At 39.0% G+C, this 13604-nt stretch overlaps 2 protein-coding genes across 3 annotated transcripts in view; one reads left to right on the forward strand and one right to left on the reverse strand.

Moving 5' to 3' along the window:
- LOC308076335 (F-box/LRR-repeat protein 18-like) overlaps nucleotides 1-13280 on the reverse strand; it is a 41547-nt gene extending 28267 nt beyond the window's left edge. Inside the window, exons 1-3 of the mRNA XM_080416572.1 lie at nucleotides 13148-13280; nucleotides 11612-11809; nucleotides 8847-9196 (exon numbers count right to left, since the gene is read on the reverse strand). Coding sequence (XP_080272698.1) covers nucleotides 8847-9196; nucleotides 11612-11809; nucleotides 13148-13201 — 602 coding nt within the window. The 5' untranslated portion in view covers nucleotides 13202-13280. The remainder of the gene's footprint in view (nucleotides 1-8846; nucleotides 9197-11611; nucleotides 11810-13147) is intronic.
- LOC308076346 (uncharacterized protein) overlaps nucleotides 1511-13604 on the forward strand; it is a 35318-nt gene continuing 23224 nt past the window's right edge. Inside the window, exons 1-4 of one of the 2 annotated variants that reach the window (XR_013932280.1) lie at nucleotides 1511-1972; nucleotides 4320-4424; nucleotides 5535-5621; nucleotides 5926-6170. Coding sequence is in view for 1 of the 2 variants with exons in the window: in XM_080416581.1 (XP_080272707.1) it covers nucleotides 1730-1972; nucleotides 4320-4424; nucleotides 5535-5621; nucleotides 5926-6039 (549 nt within the window). In the remaining variant the exon portion in view is untranslated. Of the gene's footprint in view, nucleotides 1973-4319; nucleotides 4425-5534; nucleotides 5622-5925; nucleotides 6309-13604 lie in introns of those variants that run through there. The other variant, XM_080416581.1, reaches the window with a different exon arrangement.

Raw genomic sequence — 13604 nt, forward strand, 5'->3', positions numbered from 1 at the left:
GATAATATGCACTGTTCCATGGAACAAGAAGAAAAAAACATATTGCAAAATTTTAAATAAGTAACACATGTGATGTGAGTTCTTCTTCCACCACTGCCAGAAAGCGTGCTTTGGCTTAACATGTCTGAAACACTTAGTTCACATTCACACTTAGTTCACATTCACACTTAGTTCACATTCACACTTAGTTGCGCGATCGTGTCGTTTTAGGCTTTTGGTCTAAATGGCAGTTTGTTTTAAAAATGGCATTCATAAAATCACTCTTTAAAATGTTGATGTTCTCACAAGTATAGTAATACAAACCTGTGTGTGTGTGTGTGTGTGTGTGTGTGTGTGTGTGTGTGTGTGTGTGTGTGTGTGTGTGTGTGTGTGTGTGTGTGTGTGTGTGTGTGTGTGTGTGTGTGTGTGTGTGTGTGTGTGTGTGTGATGGGAGTGGTATCAGCCTGTCTCAGATATAAGTAAGGGGAGCTCCCAGGAAAAACAATCTTGTGAACCACTGCTCTATAGACCGAGCTTTGACCAACTAGACATCACTATATTCTCCTCTGAAGCAAAAGTTTATCATGGTTTTGAATGTTTTATTTGTTTTTATTTGTCATTCGCTTTGACTTCAAGTTTTAATCCGTTTTTAAAGCCAATGTGCCAGTTTCATTTTACATTTTGTGAAAAAAAGTTATAGTTGTGTTTTTTATTAGATTTAGTGTTGGTTTTAGTTGTTTGATTGTAATATCGGGCATTCGGTGGTGGGATTTAAGAAATATCGTGAAAATAGCAGATCTACAAGCTCTCAACGCATTGTGAGCTTGTAGATTTGGTATTTTTGCTATATTATTAAAGAAAAAAAATGGATACTGACAAAATTAAGGAAAATTTCTGTATGATTGTAGTTAGTTTTGTAAACAGACAATACAGTTGCAGTTAGCTATTGTTTTTTTGTGAAGCCTAGTTTTTGTTTTAATTTCAGTTTAAGGTAGGGTAAGTGATATTCTTTGGTTAAAACAAAACGTTTTTTTTAAAAAGGTTAATATTCTGATAGAAAGCATAATAGAGCAGTTATTCAATAACAGACAGGGGTCTCCCGGTCTCTCCAGCTCTTTATCTTTAATAAACAGAAAATACATTTTCAGGTAGGTGAAAAAAATTCAGCCAATCAGGAGAGAGTACCCATTTATCTGCTTAATTTTTATAGCGTTCCTGTTACAATTGTGTCTGCTCATTTCTTTGTGTCATCACTTCCAATTACACTTGTTTAATCTGTATCCTGACTGAGTTCTCTATCCTGATTGGATAAAATTGGTATCCCAACCTGAAAATAAATGTTTAGTTTTTTTAATAGCTGGAGAGACATGGAGACTCCTGTCACTGAACAAACACTCTATAGCAATGAGTACTATCAGAATATAGAGCTATCAAACACTTATTTTAACCAAAGGAAATCACTTACCCCAACCCTTTAACTAAAATAGTTTGTCAATTATAGTTTACGTTATTTCATTATTTTTAGTCAACTGTAATAACTCAAACTTTTTCATGTGAAGAACCACCCAAAATGATATGTTTTATTTGTGCTGCGGACCCCCATCTCAAAAATATGTTGTGCCAGGGACCTCCTCCAGAAGCAAAGATTTGAGTTAAAATGTTTGCTTTGAAAAAAAGGGAAAAGGCTAGATTAACACATTTAGCTGAGGACCCCCTGGTATCCTCTCCCCAAGGACCCCTTTGAGAACCAATGGTCTACACAATTAACCCTATATTCTCCTGTTCAGGATCCATGCTGCAGAAGATGATGAGACTCACTGTGTGCTTGTTGTTGCTGAGCTGTGTGTTCTGCCTGGCGACAGGACAGACACACAACAGCTACAGCCAGATGGAACCTCGCCTGAAGAGCTTTGTTGATCTGGCTGTGAATAAAGCTAATCAACAACTTGATTATGGACATCTGAACTTCTTTAAAATCGGTAAAGTAGCAACGGTAATATCCTCTTATTATTGTATTCATTGTGTTTTGAATCATACTTTTTGCATTGTGTTTTGTTTTAATTAATGTAGCTTTACGTTATGATAGAGTAAGTGTGCTCTCTTGTGAAACACATATCAGAGCTGTTCCAATGTATCTGCTGGTAATTTAAAGCAGCACTATGTAACTTTCCTCTTCTACCCCGGATTTTAACCTGGTTTCCTGCGCAAGTGCTGACAATTCTACCATTGAACTAATAGAGCCGGCCTGCTTGCTCAAGGGATAAATTGAAAAAAGGACGTAACTAAGGACGCCTTAGCTAAGAGAGAGATGAAGCAAGGAACCCCACTACATATTGTATAAAAGTGTGTTGCAGATTAAACCTTTTCATAGATGTAAAAGATAGCTTCATAGACTTGCTTGACATCACTATCTTATTTTTCAGAAAACTGATTTATAAGACATTTGTAGAATCGGGTCCTCGGGTCTTAATGGGATAATGTGCATTTTTAGACATTTAACCACATAAAGCCTTACTAAACTTGAGCTTTGCCTACGATGCTTCTTGTACGATGAATAGCAAAATTAGCCGATCTACAAGCTCACAACATGTATTGTGATGTATTGCGTTGAGATCCTTTTTGTTTTACAACAAGGCAGACAATGGATGAAATCAAGTTATGATGTTGTGCAACATGTTTAAAATGTTGCACTACCTCCAAACAGGCAAACTGGTAAACTATGGTCCCATTTATTTTAAAATTGACGATAAAGTAGGTTATGCTCTAGGGGGGGCGGGATGATTTGATTGACAAGCTACACAACCAATAGCATTCATTTCCAGCCCCCACTTTTGATTGACAAGTGTGATATCGTTTCAAACATGAGAACATGGTATTTCCATGATATTCCATTTTAAGTGATAAACCCTTGAAGTATTTGTATCTAGAATAGAGTTTGACCTTTGGTCGAATACTGTAAACTAGGGAGAGACATCACCCAATTGGTTGTGTGGGCTCAGCTGTAATGCAATCAGTTCAGATTTCCTGGCCATTGTACTACACTGGAGAGTCCAGGTGGAGGTGAGAGTCACAACAGTCGTTCTGATAAACCTTTTGTTCCTTGGTTCAGAGGCATTGACACCCTCTGTCTTGTCTTGATCACTCAGGGCAAGTCTTTTGTATTCATTTGAACTAATCAGAGTAATCATTGTTCCTTCCTGGGCATCAGCCACAGACAGGAAATGTGTAGTGAATGGTTAGAAGCCAGGTCAAGATGACTGAGTAAACAGTTAAAATATACACTTTGATTATTCTTCTTTCTTAGGTCTTAAGTGTGTAGTTAAAATGATTAAAGTCTGGATAACTATGACTTGTGCTGTTAACAAAGAGAAATGTCAGTTAAGGGAAGTATTCAGTCTTGAAGTAACTGCTGTTTTTGTTGACTCATTGTATTTTAACTGCTGTTTACAGTCATGAATGTATAATGTGTGTGGACTTATTCTAAAGCTTGAGAGATGTTGAACAAGAATGATCAAACAGGTTATATTTTGAAATACTGTGTCTAAGTATAATTGATAACTTGTATATGTCATATAGGGAATACATGCTAATGTGTTTTACCAGGATGTTGGAGGGGGGCTCGGCCACGACCCTTCAGTATTCATGTATGTGTGTATGATTGGTGAACAGAGATTAGGGGTGAGCTTAACTACCTGACCCCTCCCCTTGTGAGCAGGATCTGAATCTGGTATAAATACTGTTGTTACCTGTTAATGTGTGCGTTGCTAATCCGGCCTTCATAGGCAACTGCCATGAGTCCGGCTGAATAAAATATGCCTTGATTTCAAAACCTGGACTGGAACCTCTCTCCTTGAAACCTCTCCCAGGAAACTAAGTATAGCCGCTCTTGGACCATAAAATATACATCACAAGCTACCCATCCAATAATGGTCTGGTGTCATTCTGCAGGATATGACGCGATATTGAAAGATGGCGGATTGCACACAGCTGAACAATCGGCTTCATTTACAGTCTGAAGAGTCTAGGGGCGTAACGCTGTCCATTCATTTTATACAGTCTATGGTTGGGACGACAAACTCCGGTCTCTGCTCTATATTTTCAACCTTATCTTCATATAATTGATCTTCACTAATGCTCATTATTGGATGGCACCATTTCAGTCTACTCACTCTGTGCCTCACTGGTGGGCTGTTGAGAAGCCTGCCTGCCTACCAGTGACATCATCAATGGGGATTCCAACCTAATAGAAGCTACAGCCTTTCTCCTACTGGGAAGTTAGCATGCTGAAGTGGGATTTGGCACTTGAATTGAATTGGGTGTCTTGTCTTGTTCTCTTGTAGCTCACACCCCGGGTGAGAATTGACGTGCGTTTAAAGAACACAGTCTGCAGAAAGGCTTCGGGTGCAAATGACCACACACATCGCCCTGAGTGTTCATTCAAACGGGTTGGTGAAATAGGCTACATCACATTCATTATGAAACTCTGATCAATGAAGACGTAACAAAATACTATTATTATTATTGTCTCTACCAGGCCGAACGTGTGGCAGACTATGTTTTGCACCCTGTCCGTCCGTGTGTGTGTGTTAACGTCCGCTAACCATTGTTCCTCAGTGAGGTTGTAGATATTGCTAGTTTTAACTCAACACAAAATAAGTATTATTGTGGGCTCGCTACTACTCCCACATACTTTCACTTAGAAACTCCATTCAAACTTTAAAAAATCCAGCTTACTGTGGACACGTGTGCTTGTACTTTTCTTGTTTAAATAATTTGTAGTTTTTGAAATATTTAACTTTAAGCACCCAATGCATTTCCAATGGGTTTTGCTAGTGGGGAGAGAGAAGGACAGAGGAGAAATGCCCAGTGTTTTCACTGTGTCACTGTGGCCACATTTTTTACACTACGAATATTTATTTTACATCACCAAGTTCGCAGACTTCGCACAGGTCTGCTCTCTGATTTAATCCAAAGATTTAAGCTGTGTGAAGTACATTTACCACCGGAAATAGCTCATCTACAAGCTCACTGGAGCCAGGGGGGAGCACCCCACACCCATCACTCCTGCCCCCTATACCCCTCCATCCCCCCTTACTACCATCAGCTATGCAAGCAGGTGTGTAACTGATGACAATTAGGAGAATGATAACGGGTGCTCCCAACCTGATCAACCGAGGCACGTCTACACCCACACACAACGCAAAGACAGAGATACCAGGTCAAACTGATTTTGTACTTTCTATAACTACAGTTTTTTGGCTTTAAAGCGAGCCCACATTGTTTCTTTATAGGAACAATATTTTCTAGTTAATATTAATATTAATATTAATATTAATATTAATATTAATATCCTTCTGATGACATCACTGGAAGGACTTTCATCTCCCATAAACAAATAAAAAAGTCTCAGCTAAATGCACTTTATAGGTTTTTTCTAATGATGTATAAATGATGTGCAGATTAAACCAGCATAATTTGAAGTTGTCTGTTAATCTGTTTCATCTCCGTCTGTCTGTCTGTCTGTCTGTCTGTCTGTCTGTCTGTCTGTCTGTCAGCTCCAGGTTCGTTGTTTTGTGTGTAGCTCGGATCCAAACACCAGCGATCCTTACATCGACTGTGTTCGCCATGCAGATCAGAGGACGGTAAATATGTCTCTATGTTTCTAATGTCTGTCCTTACCAGTCTCATTTGCGCATTTCACAAGAAATGTTTTAAATATAGTGCAATAGCATATCAAAAGCTCACAATGTGCTGTGATGTGATGCATTGTGAACTTGTAGATCTGCTTTTTTAGCTCTTTTTAAAATAGTAAAAAAGTGATTAAACGTCCCAACTTAAACTTTTTTTATTAGCTTACTTTACCATTATTATTATTACTATTATCATTATATTTGTATCTTATACTCCAAACTTAACACATAAATTATATGTGTTGTTTTCTTTCAGCGTTTTGCTGTATGGGACAAGCACTGTATGTCACCACCACCAGGGTCAAAAGTGATGCTGAGCAGTTTTGATGACTGTCAGCATAACGAGAATGAGTTTAAACATGACCACTGATCAGGAGCATGTGATAAGAACTAATGTCTCTGAATATGAATTAATTCATGATTAAGATGGATATGCCATTGAAAATATTTCATACGTCTGAAAATTAATACATCTGTTGAAGCTAAAGATCAAAAATAAAGGTAAACTGCCTGAATGCTTTGTAATATGAAATCTTCAATCTTTAATAAAGGTATGTCTTTTTGTAAAATTCTGATAGTACTCATTAAAGGGCAAGACCACTTTGGTAGAGGTTTGTGTGGTGTAGTTAACCTTGCCAGGATGTACGTAACTCCAAAGGTGAACAAGAAATCTAAAATGATTGCTCCATTGATTAGAAATGGTTAATTCTAATATACTCCTCATTGACTTACATTGCACGGTGAAAAAGGCTCTTTTAGCCCGTAAACGAACACAAACAAAGCTGATTCTGCCAGTATAAAGGGCATAGCATTGGCGGCCATTTTCTGGTTCCATCGTTTCAGACCCCAATCATTTTTACCATAGAGATTTAAAAAAATATTTATATAAATTATTTTAAGCCTAGAATCAAGCCATCCCTGGTGAATCATAAAGCATTTGATTCTGTGATTACTGGGGAAATGAATGGGGTCTGGAACGATGGAACCAGAAAATGGCACTGCTACGCCCTATAGAACATCACCAAATCCAGTACTGTTTGTTTTTTTAATAAAAACGTTAACTTCCTGTTGATTTTGCTATTTTTATTAGGAAGAAAACCCAGACTGGATCCGCGGATCCGGATCTTCAAATAGTAAAATTAACAGGAAATTGACATTTTTCATTTCAACAGTACTGTGTTGTATCTAAATTGTCTGAATCAGCTTGGTCAATGAGGAGCATATTTTGAATTATCAACTTCTAATCTATGGAGCAATTATTTTAGATTTCTTGTCCACCTTTGGAGTTACATCATGGCAAGGTAACTACAGTACACAACCCAAACCTCTACTAAAGTGGTCTTGCCCTTTAATAAAGAGTTGTCTGTGTCTTATAGGAGGACTGTGGACACTTCGGAAACCGCCTACCAGTGACATCATCGTTAGGCAGGTTTTTTTTTTTTACGCAAGAACAATGGTTTATATAATGATATCATGCTAACTTTCCAGCACTGGAAAGCCTGCAGTTTCTATCAGCTTGGATTCCCCATCGATGATGTCACTGGTAGGCGGGTTTCTGAACTGTCCACAGCCCTCCTCTGACATATAATAATGAGCATTAGTGAGGACCAATTATATGAAGATAAAGTTGAAAATGGCAGAAGCTTGTAGATCTGCTATTTTTTATAAATCGTGAAAATGTGTGCAAATCTTTGAATATATATATATTTTTAAAGCGAACATCTTTAACTCCAATCTGTGCTTCTGGGGGTCCCTGGAACAACATATTTTGAGATGGGGTCCGCGGCCAACTACATATGATTCTCGGGGTCCTTGAAATGAAAAACTTGGTGCACCACTGATATAGCAACATACTGTTAGGATTTTGAAAACATTTTCAACTGTTAGGATTTTTAAAACAACGGCACTCGGTGCCGTGCAATGAGCTTGTAGATCTGCTATTTTTGAATAGAGCACCGAAGTCTGCCGTCACTGCCACTAGAGGGCGCTGTCCCCCTGGGTTGTGGCTTAATTTTTTCTGTCAGAGGGGTGGCTCTGCCTCGTTTATGATATTTTATTCATATTTGATACAGCCTGTTTATGGACAAAATTTAATTAATTCTGCCTTAAAAGCACTACACTTCCGGGTCTGAAATCACTGTCCCTAGAGCAGCCGCGTTCATGGGAAATGTAGTCTTTGGGTCGTTTGACTCATTATTGTGTTACTCTTTGGGTAAATGTGTACATTTCCACCTTAAGTCGATGCTTCATATCTATATATATATATGATAAATATATATATAAGTAAAATCGCCGGGGTGGTGTGTTTATGTTTGGAACACAGTTCTTATATGAAGTGATCTAAGATTCCCCTATGGGGATATCAACACTAAAAATAAAGCCACGACCCAGGGGGAGAGCGCCCTCTAGTGGCAGTGACGTCAGGACTTCGGTGCTCTATAGCCAAGACATCTAAAATGACACAGATGCGTTCCCGGATTGAATGGGTTGATATAACTGAAAATAGTCGATCTACAAGTTATCTTCGGTGCGCGACATGCTTCCATGGCTTCTATAGAATCCAAATGACTGAGAACTTTAAATCCACGAAGTGCTCTCACCTGCGTAGATTTCTTTGGCTGTTAAAAAATAGCAGATCTACGAGCTTGTAGATCAGCTATTTTTGAAAAATCGTGAACATTTGTCCAAATCTTATATATGATTTTTTATTTTTTCACTTTTTAAGCGAACATTTGTAACTCAAATCTTTGCTTCTGGGGGGGGTCCCTGGAACAAAATATTTTGACATGGGGGTCCATGACCAAATACATTCCTCTCCAGAGGTGGAAAGTAACTAAGTACATTTACTTAAGTACTGTACTTATTAAGTACAATTTTGAGGTACTTTTACTTTACTGGAGTATTTCCAAATGTCTGTACTTTTACCTCTACTCCACTACATCTCAGAGGAAAATATTATACTTTTTACTCCACTACAATTATTTGAAAACTTTAGTTACTAATTACTTTGTAGATTTTGATTATTATTACAAAACACAATAACCATTCAGCCCAAAACAGTGTGAGATTCCTTTTTGTTATTAGCGCGGTAGTTCCTGGCCAAACAGGAAACCGGTGCGGTAGTTCCTGGCCAAACAGGAAACCGTTTACATATTCCTAAATACATATTCCTCTCACCTGCGTAGCTGGGCACAGCAGGGCACCACGCCGTAGCTGGGCGTGAGCAGCGTTTGCCGCAGGTCCGACAGGCGGCTCAGCGAGTCCACCGCCTCGGAGCCCAGCTGGGCGGCGTTGAAGCCCGGCGCCACGTCGAACGCCAGCGACCGGAGGAGCGTCAGGGAGGAGAGGAGGCGCGAGAGGCGCAGGGAGGTGAGGCGGCAGCCGCCCAGGTCGAGGCGCGTCACCGCCCGGCAACGGACCAGGTGCTCCATGGTGGAGCCCGAGAGCCAATAGCAGCCGTTCAGGCTGAGGGACTGCACGTGATTGGCCAGCTGCTTCAGGATCTGCCGCACGGAGAGGTCACTGGCCTGGAGGGAGGGAGAGAGGGGAAAAAAACACGAGTCGGAAAATATATATCGTTGTTGTCGGGCAGAAACCTCTTATCGAAATTTTTGTGTTTTTCCTTAAATTAACGCCCTACTTGATCATACTACAGTGAATCAGAATCAGAATCAGCTTTATTGTCACATCACAGGTATACAGAGTAAAAAGTGGGTGAAATTCTATTTCGTGCATAGTTCCCATCATATCGTTATTTCCATAGAAAAAAAGAAAGCGAAGAAGAAGAGGGGGGGGAGGGTGGGGGCAAGTGGGAAAGGAGATCAAACAAGAGAACAAAAAATAACCAAACAAGTTATCTACATATTTACACATAGTACCTGAGATAAGAAAGGTGCGTGAGCATAGCATGAGGTTTCAACCCGACAGAGCTGATATGTTAATTCAGGGGGAAGACTGACACGATCATGACATTTTGGTTGACGATTAGCAGTCATTGCAAATAATTGCAATTTGTGAGTAACGTTTTAATTGTGTTTTTGGCATTGAACGATGTTCAACAAATAAATCAAAAAGACATTTATATGTTTAGGCTTTGTAAACAAATATTGCACAGGGCAGACATGACAAATAAATAAATATACACAGAAATGCAGTGGTGGAAAAAGTACTCACATTTCTTAAGTAAAAGTATCAATACTGCAATGTAGAAATACTCAAGTAAAAGTCCGGAATTTAAAATGTACTTGAGTAAAAGTACTAAAAGTATTGGCATCAAAATGTACTTAAAGAACCAAAAGTAAAAGTACTCATTATGCAGAATGGCCCATTTCAAGTTTTCAAATGTATAAAATGTATAAAAATCTTTAGAAAATAGCAGAGCTACAACCTCACAATGCGTTACATCGCGATGCATTGTGAGCTTGTAGATTGGCTATTTTCAAATGGCCGAAATGTATATAGGTAATGTATGTTTTGTAATAATAATCAATAGTAACTAGTAACTGATGTTTTCAAATAATTGTAGTAGAGTAAAAGTACAATAATTTGTCTCTGAGATGTAATGAAGTAGAGGTAAAAGTATTGGAAATTGGAAATACTCAAGTAAAGTACAAATACCTCAAAATTGTACCTCAAAAAAAGTACAGTACTTGAGTAAATGTACTGAGCTACTTTACACCACTGCAGAAATGACTGATGGGAATAATCTAAATACATAAAGTACTATAGCTTCACAACAGGCAATGCATATAATATCACATTTATACTTAAAAATCACACCCTGTGTGAAGTGGGCGGTGTCTTGCTAGCTAATCACAATACTGAATGGAGTCAACCAATCATGTACAAAAGATAAATACATTTATTGAAACACTCTTTATGATGGACGAAACCATAACTTGAAAAAAACAGATATTTGGTTTTTTTTCAAGTTATGGTTGCTTATATAGGGCTATGCACATGTGTCATGTGACACTGGCAAATCACAGTCCTGAATAGACTGTGATTGGCCAATCACAGCGCAGGATAATTCTACTAATTTCCTGGGCCCAGATCACAGCGCAGGAGAATGTACATTTTTCCAAATCTCACTTATAGGGGCGGTTTCACCACCCAAAAATAGCGCCTTGTGAGCTTGCAGTTCGGCTATTTTCACAATATTTATCTGTCAATATTCAATATTTAATGGCTCAACTCCTACAGTTCCAAGTGCTTGCCAGGGTGTGTGTGTGTGTTGTGGGGGGGGGGGGTCCTGAGTTCAAATGTGATTATTTGGGGGGGTTGCCAGTTCAGGTACGATTATTTTGGGGTGGGGGGGGTCCCAAGTTCAAAATATAATAATTTTCAGGGGTCACGCCCTGAAAAGTTGGGGAACCCTTGATGTAGATCAGAGGTCTTCAATAGGGAGTCCGGGACCCCTAGGGGGTCCTCAGAGTTACAACAGGGGGTCCGCCAAATCTTTGTGTGATTTTTACATTAACCACTTAAACCAAGCATCCCTATTCTGAGGAGAACTTTGGCTAAAAATTGCAGATCTACAAGCACACAACGCCTCGCAACGCTTATAGATCTGCTATTTTTAGCAAAGAGGTTTGGTGTAGGGGGAAAAAAGAGCAGACCAAGTACAGAGTGAAAGGTCAAGTTTGCTAAGTATTGACGGTTTAAGTGGTTAAATGACTGAAAATACACATTAACATGAATCCAACATACACTGATGACAGTGCTGTCAAACAAGTCTATGAAGCTGCCTATGAAATCTATGAAAACATTTGAATTTTATACAATATATAATGGGGGTCCCTGCTTTATCTCTTTCTTGGCCTGAAAAACGTTGAAGACCCCTGATGTAGATGAATGGAAAGGAAATGCTAAGTATAATTGTGGTCGGGTGATTATTAGGTTAATTGTGACAGGAGGCCTATATGAGGTGTTATTTATGTTACCGTGTAGTGCTCAGACAGACAGACGTGGGTCAGCAGGGTCTTGTCTCGACAGAGCGTGTGCAGCTTGCGGCAGACTCGCGCCACGTTGAGCAGCAGGTCACCCACGGGGACGTGACGCAGGATGCACAGCAGGATCTCATCGGACAAACCCGACATTCCCACCGAGGCTGAGGCCATCACGTCCTCGTCACACACAGCCTGGGGGGGACAGAGAGAACAGAACACACACACACATACAAAGATAAATAATACACACACAATGCAAAGGACTGAGAATTCACACCTTAGGTAGGCTTAGGTAGGTTAGGGCAGTGGTTCTCAAACCTTTTCATGTCAACCCCCAAAATGATGGCCCATCTCGAAAAGTTTTTTTTTAAAGATTTGCTTTTTTTTAAACACAAATCTTCTCTTCTGGGGGTCCCTTTCAGATGGGGGGTCCGCGGCCAAATACATATACTGTACATGTGGGGTTCTTCCTTTGCACGAAAAAGTTTGAGAACTGCTGGTTTAGAAGGCATTTGTAGAATCAGCCTCAGGTCTTAATGTTTTTAAATAGCTATTAAAGGTTCAATTCTTCTCACTGGCCTTGTGACAGTTGAGCAAGGCACCCTATGCTTTCTTCCATACTGTCTGTTGGTTTTATATGTTTTGTTTTCCCGTTGTTTGTATTACATGCTAATGTTTGTTTACATTTTATATTGCTTTGCATTGTTAAACCTGTATAGCACTTTGGTGACCTGGTCATGTTAAGGTAGGGTAAGTGCTTTTCTTTGGTTAAAATAATAGCTCTATATTCTGATGGTGCTCATTGCTATAGAGTGTTTGTTCAGTAACAGGAGGCTCCAGGTCTCTCCAGCTCTTTATTAAACAGAACATGCATTTTCAGGTCAGGATACCAATTTAATCCTATCAGAATAGAGAACTCAGTCAGGATACAGATTAAACAAGTGAAATTGGAAGTGATGACACAAAGAAATGAGCAGACACAATTGGAACTGGAACACTATAAAAATGTAAGCTGATAAATGGGTACTCTCTCCTGATTGGCTGACATTGTGTTAACTACAAATATATTTTGTTTATCAAAGAGCTGGATACATAGAGACCCCTGTGACTGAACAAACAATCTATAGCAATGATTATTATCAGAATATAGTGCTTTAACCTTTTAACAAAAAAACACTTTTGGTTTTATCCAACAAATATCACTTACTCTACATTTAAATGTGTTTTATAAATAAACATTGTGCCAATAAAACAGGCTTTGGCAGAATGATGGAATTAGTGTGCAGCAGCACAATCATTTGGTTGAATGGGGGGCCACTAAAATACACATCAAAAGCATCAATTGGTTAATTACACACACGTGTGATAAATAATCACACTTTTCATTAAAATGACAAATTATTGCACTTTCCATAGAGGCTGTTATAATAATAACTAGGTCTGGCTAAACTAGCTTACAGTTTACAGTTAGCTAAACACAAAGGTAGTTGGGGAACAACGTTATATATAAGTCAATTAATGTGGTCTAACCTGTTCAATTTGATAGTCCATGTCCTCTACTATTCCTGCTATAGATGTACTCATAGTTTTAAAGTAAATGTGAGGCTACAGTTATGATGACAGAAGCTTCATTGATCTTTAACTGGAACAGCTTTCTCTCTGGAAGGAATCCTATGGTGGCTGAGCCACGGTACACCACCGGAACGTTTTGACAGACGGACACGTTTCCTGTTACAGCCAGAGTGACTGTCATATATTATATGACTGTCATGGCTGAACTTCAACAAAGTGTTTGTACTTTCTCTCTTTTTGGTCCGTACATCTACATAAACGTTCAAAATTCAAATATAAAGTACTGATCCCATGGCCACGGATGTTGCAATTATGTCCGGGTTCTCAAACGTACCCGTATTGTTCAATAAAAAGCATTTTAATCCGATTAGTGGCCATTTTCTCCATATTTTCTCCATTATGCTTTCAACTACGC

The sequence above is a fragment of the Gymnoscopelus braueri genome, assembly GCF_963280865.1.
Source record: "Gymnoscopelus braueri genome assembly, chromosome: 2".
NCBI classification, from domain to species: Eukaryota; Metazoa; Chordata; class Actinopteri; order Myctophiformes; family Myctophidae; genus Gymnoscopelus; species Gymnoscopelus braueri.